General features: G+C 39.3%; 1 protein-coding gene across 1 annotated transcript in view; it reads left to right on the top strand.

The window, feature by feature from the left end:
• Positions 1-21,759, top strand: part of LOC137296379 (dual serine/threonine and tyrosine protein kinase-like) — a 37,019-nt gene extending 15,260 nt beyond the window's left edge. The window contains exons 3-13 of the mRNA XM_067828163.1: positions 4,010-4,688; positions 5,545-5,697; positions 10,781-10,866; positions 11,214-11,297; positions 11,885-11,982; positions 12,415-12,623; positions 13,676-13,832; positions 14,415-14,570; positions 14,881-14,971; positions 16,119-16,368; positions 16,923-21,759. Of these exons, the coding sequence (XP_067684264.1) occupies positions 4,010-4,688; positions 5,545-5,697; positions 10,781-10,866; positions 11,214-11,297; positions 11,885-11,982; positions 12,415-12,623; positions 13,676-13,832; positions 14,415-14,570; positions 14,881-14,971; positions 16,119-16,368; positions 16,923-17,149 (2,190 nt within the window). The 3' untranslated portion in view covers positions 17,150-21,759. The remainder of the gene's footprint in view (positions 1-4,009; positions 4,689-5,544; positions 5,698-10,780; positions 10,867-11,213; positions 11,298-11,884; positions 11,983-12,414; positions 12,624-13,675; positions 13,833-14,414; positions 14,571-14,880; positions 14,972-16,118; positions 16,369-16,922) is intronic.
• The last annotated feature ends 397 nt before the right edge of the window (positions 21,760-22,156 follow it).

Here is a 22,156-nt window from a genome sequence, read left to right as displayed (position 1 = left end):
TGTTGCCACAGATACACTTGTCACATATTCTGTGTGAGTTGAGAAAGGAGACCGTGATGTGGCCAGGGTCAAAAGTCACAATCCTGATTACAATTAATCTGTTACATTGAGTCATTTCTGTGATAGGAGACTGATGGCTGACCTTGGAATGCCTATGCAACATTTGAACCTTGACAATACAACATTGGCATACATGTTCAGCCATCACATTTCAACACAGGCAGACATGTACACCAGCATCTCATCTCTGAAGTGATCATATTTTACACAAGAAAAGTAAACCATATATGTTATCATATAAAAAAAGTCGTGAATAATGAATTCTCAAGAACGAACCTACCAGCTATAGAGAACTGATTTGCAATCCCCGCAAGTCCCAGGTAACACTAATTAACAGTGTGAATAACGAACTGAACGAACTCAATTAGTGTCAGTACCAGTTACCGATGCTCACTTTGAAATCCTCGGCAGTCACAGTTAACACTAATTAATGGTGTGAATAGTCAACTGAGCAAACCAATCGACATCGTGAAGGCCGTTTCCAATCAGCACGACGGAATATCCGGAATTGATTCCCGAATACAGTGATGAAGCAGACCACCTTTATTTACATGCTTTACCACCTCCGGCAATCTGATTGGCTATCACTTTTGTGTACAAAACATGCTCCAGTTTTTTCTCCCACGTGAAGTTGTAGTTTTGCATTATTGACCAATCAGATTGCCGGAGGCCGTAAAGCCCGTCACTGACGACCTGGCTTTGTATACTTCTGGCGAGTGAAGAGTGCGTAATTGTCCGGTTTTCGATGACGTCACCGTGATTTCATGATGCACCCTTACAGGTTATATGGTAAGGGGGTTGGATAATAAACCGAGGCTAAGTTTATCAATTTTCGGACCTGCGGTGGGCGCCTATGTAAGATTACTGACTTTGTAGTGAAAAGTATGTAATATGAATGAAAGAATGTATGAATAAACTGAATGTGTCATACTGTACAGTGTCTTTTATTGCTCTTTCAATGGATTTTCGTGAATAGCAAACTTTGGACATAACAAACTAATTTCAGTGGTCCCTTGTAGTTCGTTATAAAAGTATTTTACTGTACAATGAAAAGTGTCTTAACATCGATTTGCCCAGTTGTGTAGAATAATGCTCAAGATGAGTCACTGGATTGTCCGGTCTAGAGTGGAAATAAGACAGACCATGCACATATATGCTGGAATACTGCTGAATATGGTGCTGAACAACAAAGAAAACTGAAGTAGTTTGAACATTAGAATGGTAACTTAAATCAAAGTCATCAACAGTTGAAGATTATGAATAACTTTAACAGTGACTTTGAAAAGGGATGCTGGAACTTTCTGAGAATCTTGTCATTTTTCAGGAACGTAGAGTTCATTATTCATTGCAGATTTGTGAAAGTATATTTGAACTACTGATGTGTCAGGATTTTACACAACTTGCAAATCTGCATCCAGTATGCTCAAATGTAGAGGATGGATGCACAAATATTCACGATGTCAGGAGTGACACAATGTTATTCACTTTACCCATAATGTATCTAAGGTGTACTGAGTGTTTAGTTGTTTCTTCCAGAGATGTTATCTGTATAAATTTCATCCATCAGTTCACATGGTCAATGATTCAAGCTCTAAAAAACTATCAAAACATACAGCCCTCTACACTGTTACTTCACAGGAACCTCGTAATGCCTGCAAAGACCTCTAAAACTTATAATTAATGGTTCCCTGAACGAGGTTAAACCCTGTGTGTGTATGTGTATGGTACAGTTTGGAAATGTTACCCCTAGCAGCGTAGTTTCCATCTACATAAAAGATATATGTCTACATCAACATCAAACACTTTGTGTTGAAGAATTGTGTAGGTTTTGTTTTTGTGTGTAGTTTGCTTTGATATATCGAAGCAGTGATCTGAAAGAATATTGGAATTGTGCCAAGTAACCGTAGGTGTTGAGATAATTATCATCGTTTTAATAGTCACTGTATGTCACTGGTGTCACTTTCAGAGATTGTGCATCTGCGATCTGTTTGTGTCCATATTGAACTATATGAATGCTGTAACTAGTGTATAACTGAATGTGGTGTGTTTAGTGAGCCCAAAATCTCATTGTGTAGTGTGCTATTGTCAGTGATATGGATAACAATGTGGTTATTTTAGGTCCGTTGATGCTGGTATCTGTATATTGGAATAGACAATACAGACCTCTTATTGTCTTAGCTGTATCATCATGATCGATATCATTGTCAATTTTCAATTAATATTTGCTCACAATGGAAATGGATACATGAAGACAATATATGACGTCTCTTTGTTTGAATCAAGTTTCATATAATCGGCATTTACTCATCAGCTCCTGCTTATGTTGTTATCTTGATTAAGCCAGATTAGTAGTGTAGGAAACTGGGTCAGGTCATTCAACTTGCAAGGGGAGGTAATATATTCAGCAGGCTATTATGTACCAGGATACAAAACCTCTTGTCTTGTAGAATGGCATAGTTTAAATCATGGTTACCTGTTAATGTCCTAGCGCATGAAAGTTATACCCAAACACGATGATGACATCGTAGTTTATCTTACCTCACACATAAATGTCGTTTTCTGATTGGCTAAGTACTCCTCTATTATTTTTAGTATACCCCGCTTATGAGCGAGTGGCAATGGCAACTCATTTGGTACTTTGTGGTAGTACTTCATCTCAGATAACATTGAATCACGCATTATGCATGGAAATTACTGATGTTTTGCAAAAGCAAATTAATGAAAGGTAGATAACTCTCAATTTATTATTCTTGTGTTGTGTGCAAAGTCTAGTGTTGGCTACACACAGATTTGCCTCTCAGTCCCTTAAAGAAATTTTGACAAAATGTTCAAATCTAGTCCCTGTAAATATTAAGAGGGGGAAATACAACGTGGTGATTTTATTTAGACAGTACCTGTGGGGAAAACAGCAAGATGCAAGATTCGAATCATTTGATTCACACAGGTGAGCTGAAGCATATGATCCTATACCCATACTTCAAGAAGTTCAGAATTTACATTGAAGTGTTTGGTAAGATAAATACGTTGTTCACTGGTCGATCAGGGCCCATGGGTTGATGTACTCACCGTTTGTTTATGTTCCCTTGTCCTTTGGGCTCAGGAAACATAAACAAACATTGAGGGTTCATCAACCCATGGCCCCCCTCCTGACCAGTGAACAACTTGTGTAAAGGATGTGAGACATATCACCAGATCCTTGTAATTTAACATTATCATATGAATTATCTTACGAATGCACGTGCTCATAAACAAATTTAGAATTCAAGCTGACTAATTGTTCTCGAAGTACAAGGCATATAATTTTCAAGTTGCAGGTATCCACTTTTCAAAGTATCTAGAGTGACAGTGGGGTAGCCTAGTGGTTAAGGCATTCGCTCATCAAGTCAGAGACCCTGGTTCTATTCTCTATATGGGTGCAATGTGACCTATTGTGAGAGACCCATTTCTGGTGTGCCTAGCCACAACATTACTGAAATCTTGCTAAAACTGATGTTAAAGTCACCCACTTTATGTATCAAAAACCTAAATGAGTGAAGGCATAGCATAATGTAGAAGTTTGCTATATTAATGAAACACTGATGTTTAATTTTTTATTGTTGAAACTTGCTAGACAGATAAGTCTTTTTTATGAACTGGGGAATTCTGATGATTTGGGATTACTGTGTCTTTCATTGTTATCAACAGAGTTGTTTACTGCCAGAATGCGCAGATTAGTAGCAGATATTTTCACCTTTTTGTGTGAATAATCATAATTATGATATCCTCTTACAGGTATGTAGTAGTAGTTGAACTTGATACAACATATTAAAGTGAAAGGGTTTCAAAAACAAAACTACAGGCTGTCCAGAAATGGTAATTGTCTATTTTGTCTCATTTGCAGATTATGTGAGATTACTTACATGCTGAAAACTCACTTTCAGCTAATATGGTATCTTTTCTGTTTTTCCAGGATATAAATGAACTGAGTGAACTGGGGAAGGTCACAAATTTTCGTCCTGTGTTCTTTGTACGAGTTCCACCTCCTGGGTCAAGGACTGTTGACACAGACCCACCAGATGGCGCTCCAGGTTCGCCAACGAATCAAATAAGACTGTCATCCTCATTTGACCTTCAAACAAGTACTTCAAAATGGCCAGGAAACAAAGACTTGTCCCAGGGTTTTAAGAGTATGTCATTTGTGTCATCAAATTTGGCATACCAACAACTGTGTAAGCTTGGATACCTTAGTGATATAGTTGCAGGAAAGATGCCCATCAGGAAATCTTTAACACGGGACTACTATGAAGGTGAAAGTGAATATATTGAACGATTTCAGGAGATTAACCAAAAGTTTGCACTATTTACAAGAAGGACACTTCAGAGCTATCTGATCAATGCATCAACAGTGTTGAACCAGTCTCACACCAGGTGCCTCAATATGTTCATCATGTCTGCGTTTGACATGGCCCGTGACATGCTTATCACCCCAAAGAAACTGGACTTTGCCAGGGAGAAAGAGGAGGAACTGTACAAGTCCCTCCTCAAGATGGCAGTGTCAAAACTGGATGAAATCAAATCTCTGATATCAGAGACCATTTCGAAGATGAAAGATGAGCTTGTTGAAGAAGCTGGGGAATATGATTTTCTGAGTGAGTTCTTTTCAAGTGGTATGTGTGACTGTGCAAGAGAGAATTTGTTAGTTGGTTACAATGCATGAGTGGTTTGGTTTGTTAGATGACTTTTCAAGAGAATTGGTTAATTGGACAACAGTGGAAAGGGGTTTGTTTGGTTGGTAGGTTACATTGCCAGAGGGGTTGGATTAGTTGAATGGCTGTTCAAGGGCAAGTTAGTTGGTTGGATGACAGAGAAAGAGGGAATTGATTGGTTAATGCCACTTCAAAAGGCGTTTGGTTTGTTGCTTACAATGTAAGAGGTGTTTGGTTGGTTGGTGTCAGTGCAAGAGGTTTTTGGTTGATTGGTGTCAGTGTAAGAAGGGTTGGTGTCGGTGGAAGAGGGATTTAGTTGGTTGGTGCAAGTTCAGTAAGTTTTTTTTTCGGTGAAAGTGCAACAGGGGATGTGTTGTTTAGTGAATTTCAAGAGGGCATGGGTTGGTTGGTGGAAGTGCAAGAGGCGTTTGGTTGATTGGTGAAAGTGTAGGAGAGGTTTGGTTGGTTGATTGATGTCAGTGCAAGAGAATTGAGATAGATTGGGAAATGGATGCAGTGCTGTCACTCAAATAAATGAATTGTTGGTTTTACTTTTGAAACTAGATTCTTATTCCAAACATGACTTCAGCGTTATTAATTTTGTTTGATCCAATTATGTACATTGTCAGACATATTCAAAGCAGTAGTTTGGTTTGGTTATAATGCAAGTACATACTATCCAGAAATCATTGTCTTGATTCAAATATTTACGTGTGAGCTTAAAGCTTATTTTGAATATGTGAGCTGTAAGATTGTTTCAAACATTCATGTAGTATGTAGTAAACAATGGATATTGCAGGTGTTGACGTTGATGAAAATGGTCAGATTCAGACCAGCAAGAGTCTGAAGATGTGCACAGGTCAAATCCAGGAACTGGTCCTCAGTCGGCTCAATCATGCAGTTGCCGGGAAACTCATCAGCTCCATCGATATCCTCCGGGACTCCTATACAGGTGTGTAAGTCAGTGAGTGAGTGTGAGTGAGTGTAGTTTTCCACTGCTTTTAGTGATATTTTAGTATTATAATGACGAGGACACCAGAAATGGACTTCACACTTTGTACCCATATGGGGAATTGAACCCATGTCTTCAACATGACAAGTGAATGCTTTAAATACTAAACTGTCCCACTGCCTCCACAATTAAGTGATCTTATTGTACAGTAAACTTCTAAAACATCTAGCTGGGGCATTGGGACGCTCGTCTGGGACATGAGGACACATGACATTATAACACTTGACACTGGGACAGATGAATGTTACCTCAGGAAAATTTGTCAGTATTTTGTCTTATTGTCTTCCCTCTCTTTCATTTGTCTAGTTGCCTGATACATCATTTCTACAGGATGTCGTAAATCTGTGCTTATTTCATACAGCCTACATTTTTATTAATGTCAAACTGTAGCTGACATTAGCATTCAAAATACCTGACCACCTGGGATGGGATATTTTCAACATGGACTGCCATATTTTCAAATTCGCTTGCCTGACCGTCACATTAAAATTTAAATCATTGTTATTTTACAAGTTTTAACTTAATTATAGTTAATAAATTGGTATTTTGGTGGGCATCAAGTTTGGTCAGGGCAGTCAAGTTTTATATCTAACCAGCCATGTGGTCTGACTAAATTTTTGAGAGTTTCATACCCTGTTGACATACTCTTAAATGTGAAGATATTTCCATGTAGGACATCCAGCAGAAAGCATGATGGTGATATGTCAAGAATGTGTAAACAGTTAATTCAAATTATTTGCAGCATGTGTATTGTATGGGACTACAACATCACCTGGGGTGGTTCCCTGGAATGTGCCCTACTAGTGGTGGTTAGAGCTCACTGCAGGGTGCCTGACCTTGACCAGGGTGTTGGCTCCACATGAATGACCTGCTGTGGTTAGCTATAGATATTATCCATGGTAAACCAGTAATGTGGGTTTGACTGTTTATTGAAGACCAGCTGTAACCTCCCACTCATCCGTTGACAACTTGACATACCTGGTTCTCCTCCAAGCAGACATAAACTTCCAGTCCGTTTGGCTCAACAACAGACCAATGAACTGCAGTCTAACTAAAAGAATAATGAACAAAATAATCAATGAAACACTAATCATTTTCAAATCATCAGACGGACTCTTGTGCAGAATGTATGTCCTAAAAATAGTTGTGGAACAAACTATCATTAAAATATTGACACAGTTCCCTGTTTGTTGTGAGGGAGGAATGTAGAAAAATGGAGTATTATGTTCAGTATTGTATGGTTATTAATTTTTTAGTTAGCTTACAATTAGTCACTAGTCCACTATTGAGTCAAATGGACTATGATATCTGCAGCCTTTTCTTTGCATGCATTTCATGCAGGATACATGCAAAATCAATGATGTTGGTATTTGTCCAGTGTGTATTAAATTGACATGCAGGCTACAGCCAGGATTTTGTGTTGACCTACAAAACCAAAAGTCCAGAGGACTCAGAGTTTGACAGGGAAATATGAGGATCCTGTGAGGTGACGAATGGGATTGGGTGGTCAGGCTTCCTCACTTGACTGATTGCTGGATTGTCTGGTCAAGACTTGATTATTTACAGAATGCCCTTATAGCTAAGTGTGGCATTAAACAACAAACATACTAAATGAAACAACAGTTTCTGTTTCATGTGCAGGTATCTACCAATCTTAGGTTCAGATTCTATCAAAGCTAGATGGAGTGACAGAGTTTTACTTGTTTGTCACCACCATACCCAGTGTTGTTAATTTCACCAATCAAGCCCTGGGTCAGTATGACCTTTCCTCCTGTGTTAGGCATGTACAGTAAACACATCATGATAGAGAGTTACTGCAACCTGTGTCACAGACAACTACAGTGAGCATGGTGACATGCTGTCATGCTGTGTCATGATCACGTCATGCTGCATGTGTTCATATGTTCAGGTAGATCAATGTTTGCACTCTACTCTACATTGATTTCCTGTAGAGACAAGCTGAGGATGTTTCTAAATATAGTATACTCCCGGTAGCATGACGCTAAAATGATGATATTTACTTGTGCACATAGGCTGGTAGTATAGTTATGCACATAATGTATGTAGGCAGTAGACATTTGACAGAGTAGATATTTTCGGTATAAAAATGCTTAATGGATGTACATGGGCAATCGTTCTAAGTGAGGCTTGCTTGAATAGCTTAACGGAAATACAAATTTAAGATGCTATGAATGTACAAAGCAACAGCTTTTAAAGTACTCGGATCTCAGAGAGAAGTAAGCTGGACATGCATAGAGAAAATGATATTCGTCTTCCGATAGGTTCCTGTCATACGGTCTACTGTTTCTACTTTCTTTTTTTTATGCCTGTTCAAGATACATAAGCCTGTTTCTATGAAGTAATCAATGGAACAGCAGATACTGGTGTTACGAGAATGTATTTCCCGTGATTTTGGATGTTATTAATTATTACTGCGGTAGTTGTTATTGGGTCAAAATATTTAAGGTTTTAGTGTTAGTTATTATGGTCACATTTCCTACAGAGAATTATTTAAGCGGCACGCCTCTAAGGCAGTACTTTAGAGTTACCTCCCTTTGCAAAACGTTCTGGAGCTTTCTACGTTAGTGGCGATGGTCGTATGTGCTCAAACTTTGGGGAAATGACTGAATGTATATATAAATGCTAGTTGCCGTGTTGGGGATGAACGGACACACATTACTAGAGTATACATTATCAATCGCTGCCAAAGCTTGATCTTCATAGCCGCCATCAGACCACTCGTGTTACATTCTTCATAACTGTTTCTCTCTCGCACTAAGACTTTGGTGAGTTTGCTGTATATTTTGTGACCCATTGCTTTAGATTTTGTCTCATTTCTATTGTATTTGAAATCGGTATTGTGAAATTGACTAATGACTTTGTATAACTTGCTCCCTTTGCTTAATAATACAATAATTGAATGTTTTAGGCTTGTCTTTGTTCTGTCGTCACAGGGAATTTCTTACATCTTTTGTCGTGGCAATTTTTTAACCGTAACACTGTAGTTCTGTTTTTCCGACAATTAAAGATGATAAATACATTTCTATGTGTATAGATCATTTTTTAGCATTTTGTGTTAGGGACTGTTTAGAATTAGTGGTTAGAAGGGGCGATGATAATTATAAGTGGGTGGTGTTTTCACCCATTTTGTGCAGGGGAATTTGGGTGGATCATCAATTTTGCACTCATGCACTAGGGTGGTGGCATTGATTTTGTACATGACATGAGAGGATTGGGGTAGGGGTGGGGAATGGGCGTCACTTTGTCCAAAAGAATTTAAGTTTTTTGGTCTCATTCACATTGTACACATATCTCCATAAAAATCATCATCAACCTAGTGGCATTATGAAAGGTTACTAATAGACCTTTTTTTGACAGAGAGCTAGATTTATTGTTCTGACTTGGCAAAACTTCTTACGTGGTAAGGCACCAGCAACAGATACAGGCAAAAACCTGTCCATCTGTCCATTTTTATCATGTTTATGTTTGTCCATCACATGGAAAATATTTGATATTCATTTTCCTTATCATTTTTTTCAAAACCTGCTAAAATGGTGCCTTTTTGAGTTGTTATTTCCTTCACAAAACATTTGTTTGTTTCCATGGTGAGTCAAAAACACAAAACAGTTGTTTCTGTAGTAAAGCGAGGTCCATTTCTAAATGGACTGAGCATCTTATCATTATATGACCAACTTTTGTCATATTGGAGATGCAGCTTTTGTTTTCTTTGTGTGAAATGTAGATTGATCATACATTCTTTTTTATAAGATATTTGAATGTCGCACATATCCAGACAGCTAGTGCATGCTCAAGGCGCTGATGTTTTTTCAACTTAATCATTGGATGTCGGTCTCAACGGCACATTGTGTTAACTATCTCAACTTCCTGGGGATCATGCAACTGCTGCAACCACAATATAGTCATTGAGGCTTTCTCATCTTTTATAAGGTTATTGTGGCTTTATTATGACAATATTTCACCTGACTGCCTGTCAGCTTTTTTTGAAGGGGTTGATTGTGGCCCATGTTTTAAACCTTGTCCTCGTATTTAATTTCCCCAATTTTGTTCTTAATAGTAATACAGCCGCTATGAATCCACCTGAATATGATACATATCATAAATGTTGGATAGCAGACCTGAATATTATGTAATAAATTCAATAACGTGCCAGCTGTTGATGTATTCTTTGTTATATGGAGTGAAACAATTGCAAACAAATTCTTTGACATGTTTTGAACCATGTCGACAGAGTTCATTTGAGCTAACAATGCAGTACAAGTGACAATATTACTGTCAAGTTAAGTATTTGATGGTGCTGACTATTATCTTGCCTAGCTTGGATATATTCCGTTTACCTTTAACTTTGTTCCATGAAGTAAAAACACTTCATTGTGAAAAAAATTCTTGAATATCTGATTCTAGTAAGTGAGAGAGTTTAGTTTTACACAACACTGAGCAGTATTCCTATATGGCAGCGATCTGTAAATAATCGAGTGTGGACCAGACAACCCAGTGAGTATGACCTATTCTACCATGGATCTTCATGGGTCTCAATTATCATATAATTACAAATAACAAATCGAAGTTGTGAAGAGATATGATTTGATAACATAGCAACTTTATGTTTAATGACTTCTTATTTGTTGCACAGAGCGATGTTTCAGTGTAGATTTTTTGTTCTGTTGTCAAGGTACACAGAAATGTTTCTCTATTCCGTATAGAGGAAGTTGTTATCCATAAGATTGTTGCTATATTGTAGACTCAACAACTTTTAGAATCAAACAATTGAAATGGTTCTGTTTGCTGAATATACAAGTGAATCATAACAGACTCAGCTCTCAGCGGTCACACAACCAGATCTCAAATGTCACACAACCAGGTCTGAAATGTTGCACAATCAACTCTTACCTGTCGCACAATCAGCTTTCACCTGTCACACAAGCACATCTCAAATCTCACTATACAGCTTATGGACTATATTTTTTGACTGCATCACCACTGATTCATGCATGGATGTTTACAGGGACACTGACACGTTGCTTGGAGAGCTTAGAGTGCTTGGACAAGGAAAACCCAGAAGGGGCCAAGACAACTGATGCTCTCAAACAGGTACTTCTCCTGCTTTATTGTATCTGATGAAGGGCATGTAGTCTGTCATACAGAGCCTCGAGCAAATATATCCAGGCCCATGCAGTCTAGAAAGTCTATTTCCACAGCTTCAGGCTGAAAATGAAGAAAGTCTCTTTGCTCCATTTCATTATATTATATTTTTTTAATATGAACTTTTTTTCTATAAAATGTGTTCATTTCAGAGATAAGTTGTTAGTCTAAAGGGCATGTATTGATGCTGGAAATGACTTTATAGTCTGTATATTCCTTCCATCTCATTTACTGGCATTGATTTGATGGATTATGTCCCAATGAATTATGACAGGATTATGTTGCTTTGTTGTCAGATTTTGAATGCGGCATATCAGGTGGAGATCACTGTGAGATCCAGCTCATCCCTTATCAAGGTGTTACTGGAGAGGATGAAGCAGGTAAGGGAAGTCAGGATCACACCTATTGTCTTGACTCATTATTCTAGATATGTGTGGTACTAGTTTGCCCCCTGTGTTAAGCTATCAATGGAAGGGTGACCAATCATTGACCAAATATATATTTTGTTGTTCACTTGGGTTATTTTAAAATAATACTCTATGGTAATGATATTCTATGGTTTTACAACAAGGGTAGTTGTTTGCTGGATGGGAAGGTTGTTCAGAAAAAGAAAGAGAAATGGATATGATTAACCGTTTTGCAATTTCATCACTGATTTTCAGTGATCTGTTGACATAATTTTCACAGAGATTCACAGAGCTAATGTAGAAAGATCATTGTATCATGCTAGAGTACCAACTGAATGTCATACATTTACACATGGAGTGAGTGAGTATGGCTCTATGTAGCTTATGGCAACATTCTGTATCGATGCGGAGGACATCAGAAATGGGCTTCAAACATTGTACCCATATGGGGAATCAAACCCAGGTCCTCGGTGTAACCAGTAGGTGATCCTACCACCCCTTTACAAGCTGCAGTGTGATGTTAGCAACATGTTGATGATCATGTTGATGTGTTTGTGCAGATGGTTCAGTCAATGCCCTGGAAGACGCCTCCCAAGATTGACATTGACTGGAAGAAGAAGGTAGCAGCAGACATGCTTGGGAGTCTCAGTGAGGCCAGGTGAGAGCTGATTGTGTGACAGGTGAGAGCTGATTGTGTGACAGGTAAGAGCCGATTGTGTGACATTTGAGAGCTGATTGTATTGGAGGTGAGGGTTGATTGTGTGACAGGTCAGAACTGATATAGTGACATTTGAGATGTGGTTGTGTGACTGGTGAGAGCTGATTGTGTGACAGGTGAAAGTTGATTGTGTGAAAGGTGAGAGTTGATTGTGTGACATTTGAGAGCTGGTTGTGTTACATCGGATGGCATGAAATGTGGAGAGTTTAATCTCAGTGATAAAAAATGTGTCATCTTGGGTACCAGTGTGAAAATGACGGTTTGTCCTTGCGTCCTGAAGATGCTAGCATTTTGCCTTAAGTGATGAGAAGCTTACCTACTAACTGTATGTGTTAATTCTGTTTGTAAAGATATATTATATACATGTTTCAGGTTAGCCAAGAGTATTTCCTCCCAGATAAAGGACCGCTTGAATAAGTCGCATGAGGCGTTTCTGTCAGCTTTAAAGCAACTGGAGATGAAGCACACTGGGCGTCTGGACAAGATTGAGGAGCAGAGGCTGAAGCTTAGGAAGGTGCATGCTCCCAAGGTGGCCAAACTAGCACTGGAGAGCACCTCACTGAAGGATGTTGTGTTGTATGGTGAGTCAAGGGTTCTGTATTGTATTGTGAGTCAAGGATTCTGTGTTGTATGTCACTCAGGGACTTTATGTGGTTTGATGAGTCAAGGATGTTATGTTGTATGGTGTGTCAAGGATTCTGTGTGGTATGTCAGTCAGGGACTTTATGTGGTTTGATGAGTCAAGGATGTTATGTTGTATGGTGTGTCAAGGATTCTGTGTGGTATGTCAGTCAGGGACTTTATGTGGTTTGATGAGTCAAGGATGTTATGTTGTATGGTGTGTCAAGGATTCTGTGTGGTGTGTCACTCAGGGACTTTATGTGGTTTGATGAGTCAAGGATGTTGTGTTGTATGGTGAGTCAAGGATTCTGTGTTGTATGTCACTCAGGGACTTAATGTGGTTTGATGAGTCAAGGATGTTGTGTTGTATGGTGTGTCAAGGTTTCTGTGTGGTATGTCACTCAGGGACTTTATGTGGTTTGATGAGTCAAGGATGTTGTGTTGTATGGTGAGTCAAGGATTCTGTGTTGTATGTCACTCAGGGACTTTATGTGGTTTGATGAGTCAAGGATGTTGTGTTGTATGGTGTGTCAAGGATTCTGTGTGGTATGTCACTCAGGGACTTTATGTGGTTTGATGAGTCAAGGATGTTATGTTGTATGGTGTGTCAAGGATTCTATGTGGTATGTCAGTCAGGGACTTTCTGTGGTCAAGTATTCTTTGTTCTATGGTAAGTCTGGGATGTTGTTTTATGGTGAGTCAAGAGTGTTGTGTTGTATGGTGTGTCAAGGATGATGTGAAGTACTGTGCATCAGGGATGTTGTGTTGTATGTTGAATCAATGATTGTGTGTTGGTTGGTGAGTCAAGGTTGTTTTGTTGTAGGACATGTCATTGATGTCTCCCATGAGTGGAAACTCTGAATGTGTATGGCTTCATGGTAGAAGCTGATATTTTGATGATAACAATAACAATAATGAACATCATATATCATCATGTTCCATGTACTGCATTAAAGCTTTTTGTCTGATGAAGGCTTAATGATCTGGAGGATTTCATTCCTTTCACTTGCAGGGATGCCTCAGATGGGGCGAGAGGTTGGGCGTGGCCAGTATGGTGTTGTGTACGCATGCGACACATGGGCAGGACACTCTCCCTGTGCCATCAAGTCAGTCGTTCCCCCAGATGACAAACACTGGAATGATCTGGCCCTGGAATTCTTCTACACAAAGTAAGGATTGTCTGTATAGTGCAGGTTTTAATATAATGATTGAGAGTTAGAATTTGGTAGAAAGCTGCATTGTAGAATATTCTTGTGGAAGCCACCGTGGCTGTGTTGGTTAGATTGCTGATGTATTTGCGCTCATAAGTTGGTGCCTTGCTCTGGGGGCGGGGTTCAAATGCTAGAGGGAACTGAGAAAAGTACTAGTATCTGTACTTAACAGAGAAATTGTGCTCCCAAATACATGGTTAAACAGAGCACAAATGTGGATTTGTTGATAAGCTGTTTCTGATGAACGGAAGCCATCTTCTGTGGATAGTCAACTTCTTTATTGCATTGGATGGTTTAACGGTTTCACGAAGGATGATTGCATAACCTATCTAAGAGTGCAATCTAAGAGGCGTTTTGTATTGACTACACTATTCAATGCCATGTGATGCTCTTGTCTTCTGGAACTGACACTTGATCACTGGATTGTCTGGTCCAGTCTATATTTTTTACAGACAGACGCCGTATTGCTGGAATATTGTTAAGAATGGCATAAAACTCAGTAACTGGCATGTAATATGTAGTGTCTGTATATTCTTTCAGGAATATACAAGAACATGAACGGATTGTGTCCCTGCATGGTTCCGTGATTGACTACATGTATGGTGGAGGAATGTCTCCTGCTGTCCTGCTTGTCATGGACAGACTCCAGCGTGATCTGTACACTGCCATTAAACAGGGACTGGACTGGATCAGCAGGTATGTTGAGTGAAATTTTTACACTTAAAATCTGTACATTGATCCAATCTGTTCACTGTCGTCAACCTGGATCCAGACTGGATCAGCAAGGATGTGTAGAAAGAGATCTGTACACTGAGATCTGTAGACTGTCATCAACCTGGTTCCAGACTGGATCAGCAGGGATGTCTAGAGTGAGATCTGTACAATTAGATCTGTACACTGTCATCAAACTGAGTCAAAGTGTGGGGCACATGTTTGTAAGCCCTCCTCTCCTTTCCATGTCTATTGAGAAATTGATTATTTTATAACAAGATGTTTTGTTTTCCAGGTTACAAATAGCCATTGATGTTGTGGAGGGCATTCGATTTCTTCACAGCCAGGGGCTGGTTCACAGGGATATCAAACTCAAGAATGTGCTGGTCAGTATACAGGAACTCCTTCCTTATGTCTTGTGTATTCAAGGTCAAGTTTCTGTAGCTCTTGCTTTCAGCACAGGTTGTGCCTCACCCAGTGTTGTATGGTGGCAATATTACCATGCAGTGTCATATCATCTTCACAGACCCGTGAAAGTCCAGGGTAGAATAGGCCTTCAGCAACCATGCTTGCCATAAGAAGCACCAATGCTTATCATAAAAGGCAACTAATGGGAACGGTGGTCAGACTCACTGACTTCATTGACACATGCCATGGGTTCCCAAATGTGCAGTTGATCACTGGATTGTCTGTCTGGTTATTTAGCTGGAATAGTGCTGAGTGCAGTGTGAAACTAAACTCACTCACTCATTCAGTCTCTCAGTCACGTCAGGGGTGTGCATCATATGTTTGATATTACATGGTCATGTGAACGTGCTATGAATCATATTGATGCAGAGTTATATCCTTCGATTCACATGGGCAATTAGAAAACGAATGTCATGAACGCAGGTTTCACAAGATTTCAAAGTTTCGACATCTGTGTCACTTTTAGCTTTCCTTCAACATTTTTCGGACACAATGTGATGTACATTAATACATGTTGTAGTGGGGTAGCCCAGTGGTTAAAGTGTCCACCAAAGTCCCAGGTTTAGGGACAGTTTACCACTTCTGGTGTCATGGTATTGCGGGAATATTGCTGAAATCGCCTTAAAAAGGTGTTCACTCACTCACCTGTCGAAGCGCTGATCATGTTAATGAACCAATCAAAGGTCAGGAACAGCTTCAGATTTAAACCACATCTATGTTTCTAGGTATAGGACTAGAAGTAACTGGTGGGAATCACTGTAATGAATATCCTTGTTACAAGTACATCATAAATTAATTGTAAAATAGGCCATATGTTACTGAATAAAGTGTCTGTCTGTCTGTTAGTGTTGATCTTCAGCAACCCAAACTTTCCAGGTGATGCAGCTGACATGATCAGGTTGTTAGACTCCGAGACAAGCTTTGTACCCCATTTATTCATTTTATGCTCCTGACGTCACTTACTGGATAGTCTGACCAAGACTTTAGTCCCTAAAACAGCCACACTTTAATATAACAGTGCACGGAAAACAACAAACAAGCAAATATTGATATTGTTCTTCCCAGCTTGATCGTGACAACCGTGGGAAGATCACCGATCTGGGCTTCTGTAAACCTGAAGCCATGATGAGTGGCAGTATTGTTGGCACACCTATACACATGGCACCGGAACTGTTCACTGGTCGCTATGACAACAGCGTGGATGTGTATGCATTTGGTATCCTGTTTTGGTATATCTGTGCCGGTCATGTAAGACTTCCAACAGCCTTCGAACAATGTGCAAATAAAGACCATCTATGGCAGTCAGTGAAGAAAGGTAGGCGATTTATTTAAGGTCTGATGTTAATCAATAATAATAATAATGGTAATAGTATTATTGTCTGTGATAACTCATTTTTTTAGCCATGTCTCGGCTTTGGCTTCGTACACATGCCATCCAATACCCATTTTCAAGAGACATCACATCTGATTAGGCAGGTCAGAATGGCTTCTCAGGTAGCAAGTCACTATAATAGTCTTCAAAAGTGGACAGTTTCATTTCTGAACTGTGTATTGATTTTTTCTGCTTTGATTGATTGCCTGATCACTGTATTGACTGGTCCAGATTCAGTTATTCACAAACTACCACCATGTAACTGGACACAATATTACTAAATGTGGTTTTAAACAACAAGCCAACATACCAACCTTTATGATGTTAGTGTTGAAAGCCTTTGTGTTCCTTTTTTCTTACCCCCATATAGCTGGAATATTGCTGGGTGCGGCGTAAAACTAGAATCACTCAAAAAATCACTCCTTTTTTCTTAATTTGTTTCGTTATCTCCCTTAGATTAGGATGCCTTTAAGTATTTCAGGTGCTCTGTATTGCAGGCTTGCGTCCCGAGAAGCTGGCAACATTTGATGAGGAATGTGCCAACCTGATGCAACAGTGCTGGGAGAGAGACTCCACCAAGAGGCCGTACCTGGGAGACGTAGAGACGCAACTGCTCAGTATTTTTGAGAGATTCTACAAGAAGAAGTCACCTGCTAACACCAAGCAGGAGAAGTCACACAAGTCATCCCGGAACATTGCACGCCATACACGGGAGAACAGATAACTCAATACTCAAAACTAGACTCAAGCTAACACACAGCTGCTTTGTTGTCAGATCTCCACAAGTTTCTGTGATCCGAGATGCAAGGTTGACTTTAGCTATATGTATTCACGCAAGTATTCTCATAGATGACCTTCAACATTTGCACGTCCTATGCAGTCTGCACAGAGTAACCTGTTCATAAATGAGTTCATTGTGGTAGCCAATAGACAGGTTTATATAGTTTGATATTGTTATGGCTATTCAAAATGTCAGTAGACACTAGTTTCCTAGCACTGTGATAGTTCACCAGGAGTCTTCAGTCATGAATCATTATTACATGTGAGGTTTGTGTCGTGACTTTGTGTGGACAACCACCTAATCTGTCTTGACAATTGTGAACTGCACACACTGTGTCTTGACCATTGTGAACTGCCACATCTTGTGTCTTGACCTATATGAAGAGCAACTTCTTATGTCTTGACCTTTTTGAACAGCCATGTTTTGTGTCTTGACCTTTGTGACAGACACATCTTGTGTCTTGACCATGGTGATGGGCCACATTTTGTGTCATGACATTTCTCATGATCAGCAACCTGGTCACGGGGTCATATCTTATGGCCATTCCACTTCTGGTGGCTATTTCTGGCTGCTGGCACCATTTGTGTCATGACATTGTCTTGATGGCCTCTTCCATGTGGCATGACATTGTGTTGATGGCCACTTCCTTGTGCTGTGTCATGACATTGTGTTGATGGCCACTTCCTTGTGCTGTGTCATGACATTGTGTTGATGGCCACTTCCTTGTGCTGTGTCATGACATTGTGTTGATGGCCACTTCCTTGTGCTGTGTCATGACATTGTGTTGATGGCCACTTTCTTGTGTCATGGCATTGTGTTGATGGCCACTTCCTTGTGCTGTGTCATGACATTGTGTTGATGGCCACTTTCTTGTGTCATGACATTGTGTTGATGGCCACTTCCTTGTGCTGTGTCATGACATTGTTTTGATGGCCACTTCCTTGTGCTGTGTCATGACATTGTGTTGATAGCCACTTCCTTGTGCTGTGTCATGACATTGTGTTGATAGCCACTTCCTTGTGCTGTGTCAGGACATTGTGTTGATGGCTACTTTCTTGTGCTGTGTCATGACATTGTGTTGATGGCCACTTTCTTGTGCTGTGTCATGACATTGTGTTGATGGCCACTTTGTGCTGTGTCATGACATTGTTTTGATGGCCACTTCCTTGTGCTGTGTCATGACATTGTGTTGATGGCCACTTTCTTGTGTCATGACATGGCCACTTCCTTGTGTCATGACATCATGATGATGGGCACAACCTTGTTTCAGGACACATGTAGACAGTTCCCTGATTGTGTCATCACCTACCGACACCCACCCTCAGACAGTAGTGAAGTTAGTCTGTACATATTGACATTTATCATCATGATAATTATTTCTTTGTTATAGAAAACATTGTTACACTGTCTTGCTTAGTGTTGTTACCTTGTTTTTTGTTTGTTTTGTTGCCACGGTAACATCATCTTGATGTCAGTGACTTATCCTGTACCCATAGCAATATAATGTTTTAATTAATTGAAAGAAGCTGTAAACATAAATTGAAGGAATAATTTCCTTAATTTGCTTCATTCCCATGAATTTATGTTTACTGATTTTTGTACATTGTCATGGATAATAGAATTCATGTTTTTGTGAGATTTTTCCATTGCACTTTTAAGTAGTCACTGCACAAGACAATACATGCCAGTCAGTATGCTACCACGAGAACACAGTATCTTGCTCTAGTCTGCGGCTTGTGTGTAATATTTATGAAACATATAACCAATCATGTGATCTTGCCTTGACCTTTACATTTATAGGCTATCATCAGAGATAATCATATTCATGGCAGACAAGTCCAGTTGTGTAGGAGGTATACAGGGCATTTCTAGTGTCCCTGTCATGATAATGCAGGAATATTGTGAAAAGCAGCATAAATATAAACTCGTCATCACATTCAGTCCAGTTTTACAGGAGGTGTACAGGTCCTCATGTGCAGTCCAGGCACTGGGGTAGTCAGGTGGAAAAGGTGTTTGCTCATCATGCCAAAGCCCCGGGTTTGATTCCACACATGGACACAAAGTGTGAAGACCATTTCTTGTGTCCCTGTCGTGATATTGCTGGAATATTGTGAAAACCAGCTGAAAAATAAACTCACCATTGCATTCACAGTTATGCCCTTTTAGGATGCAAGATTCAGCTCTGTATGTGTACACATGGGTTTTAGCAGTCAAGTATGAATGCAACATTTCAGGATTTCCTAGGTACACAGGTGGCCCAGTGGACTCTGGCCCTACAGCTTGTTGTGCAGAGATGTGTCCCTTGGCACACCAAACCTGTGGATCATGGTTCAGATCCATGCTGTCTGTGATTGACATTGTTGGATTGTCACCACCTGACTCTGGGTTTCATCACTGAGGTCATTGTCTGAGACTTTCGTGACTTTCCCCCAATGGTAAGCTGACAAACTGCAGTAATATCGCTGATTGTTGGGAGATTTGGTTGTGACAGGGCTACACCTTGTTTTGTGCTGTGAGATGATGGTAGTGCAACAGCTACATAAGTCTATGAACAAAGCACATGGGGCAGTGGGGTACCCTAGTGTTCACTTCTCATGGCGAAGATCTGGGTTCGATCCCCACATGGGTGCAATGTGTGAAACCTGTTTCTGGTGTCAAGCATCGTGATATTTCTGGAATATTGCTAAACCAGGGTAAAACTGAACGCACTCACTCACAAACAGAAAGCAGTTATAACAACCTTAATAAGACTGCATTGTGGGACATGGCATTGGCTGATAGGTTATTGTTTGCTTGTGAACTTCATCATTGCCATAAAATAACATTCATTTACTCATTCATCCTCATCTGGTCATTATGTTGATAACGCTTATAGATCTCACTCCACCCAAATATTTTAGTGATTGTCACATATCTTCCAACAGCAATACACATCTGTGTCACAAGTAGTAGTAGGTGACTGTATTCAACTATTTCCCCTGAGAATATCAACTTGGTGTAGCAGTAGTGGTGGTTATGTATTCAAGTCCCTGTAAAAAGTAAGTAGTAAGTAATACGATGTGATGAATCACCAGCTCTAGATATGGCCATATGTATTGGTCATATGTATTGGCTGAAATAACTCACTAGTTCATAGAATTCTCTTACAGTGTAATCAATATGTTGTGAAAGTTATGAAGGGAAACTAATTTGATGTGGACATAATACCCCCAAACCCACATATGGTCCCAGTGTTACTTCTCAGCTCACAGAGTCTGTAGAAATGTATTTCTCAGTAAATCATTTATGTTTTGGTGAAAAGAATTACAAGTCAAAACCATTTTACTGTACTTAATGTTGTATTTTACAAAGTTGTAAGCTGTTGGTTCAGTTGAGTCCAGCAGAGTTTTATATATGATGGTGTCATCTGTTCATGTAATGATGGCTGGAGCAGATATTGATCGGTTCACGCTCCAAGTATGTTGGTGTTGCATACAGTCTGCCTTATGTAACGTTATCACTAGTGGTTGCATGATATGGCTCACAATAGGAAACATGTTTCAGGGCAATATTGGAAACAGGTGTCTACAGATTTGTTCTTCTTATAGACACAGTTTCCAGGGCACAGAATATAAAAATGGATCACAATTATCAAAACGCATCCAGTTGATCACACGCCATTTCCAGATGCTTTATGTAGTGTAGTACCTGATGAAGGCTTGTGTTCTGTGTAGTGCTGGTTTTTGTGTCGGTACAGTGGTATCATGGCTTTAATTAATACAGAATTGTGCTTCCTGTATGGGAAATGTAGAATAGAATGATAGAGAAAAGAATGTGTTGCATCACAAATGATGCACAATAATGTTGATTATACCAATATACTTGCAAGAAATATTGACATTTTGAAAATCCTGTAATTAAAGTAGCGATTCAGTTTTATGATGTGCACTACTCCATGTCATCAATCTACAGTGTCGTGATCCATAAAGCATTTGTAATGTTGTGACCTGCCGTGACTTCATAGTTTATGATAGACTTACAAATGTCTCGGAACCCTAATGTGTCGTGGCCCTGGGAGGATACATTGATGTGGTCTTTCCAGTGGACAATATGTCACGGATCACATTTGGAGCCACACATGTACAGAGAAATGATACCACTGGAAGGCCTGATCGCAATACTGTGTTCAGTTCCCCACATGGGTTCAATGTGAAGCCCATTTTTTATGTCCTCTGCCATGATATTGCTGAAACATTGCTAAAATCACACTTGTTCACTTTATCCAGGCCGTATTTGTATCAGTACCAAGCAGTCACACTCATATTTAGGATGGTTATTCCAACAATTATTTAAGATAGACTCACAATATTTATGGTGCTACAATTATATTTTACAAATTATCTGGATTTGTAGCTCTGCTTATAGGAAGGAGGATAATTAAGAAGGAGACTGATTGTGTTTGCTGTGTAGTGAACTGTTGCTATCTGCACTATTGATACTGTAACCATGGTAACCGTCGAAGTTATGATTTATTACCAGTGTTCTTGAAGTAAAACCTTACACTAAACAATTAAATTCAAATCTATTAACATATATATATATATATATATATATATATATATATATATATATATATATATATATATATATATATATATATATATAGTTACACTGAACATTGATTTCTCCACAAACATTTGGGTACCAACTGCAAACCTTATGCAGATGAATTGCACGATGATCATGCATCAGATTGCTGAAAAGCATGTGCAAATATCATGCATGTGAACAGCTGCATTTTTGTGTAAAGTTTTGTTAAGAATGCTCAGTATTTCACTGATTTTCATCATTTACTGAACTCATGACAATGATCTGTTCAACGACATGAATTTGTCTTTCAATACTTCTGTTCATGTGTAAAACAGTACTTTTAAACAGTTTATAAAATTTTGCAAACTCTAGTTGGAACAG

Source organism: Haliotis asinina, chromosome 9 (assembly GCF_037392515.1).
Source record: "Haliotis asinina isolate JCU_RB_2024 chromosome 9, JCU_Hal_asi_v2, whole genome shotgun sequence".
Lineage (NCBI taxonomy): Eukaryota > Metazoa > Mollusca > Gastropoda > Lepetellida > Haliotidae > Haliotis > Haliotis asinina.
Note: the sequence above shows the minus strand (reverse complement) of the source record. Positions and strands in the feature narration are given on the sequence as shown.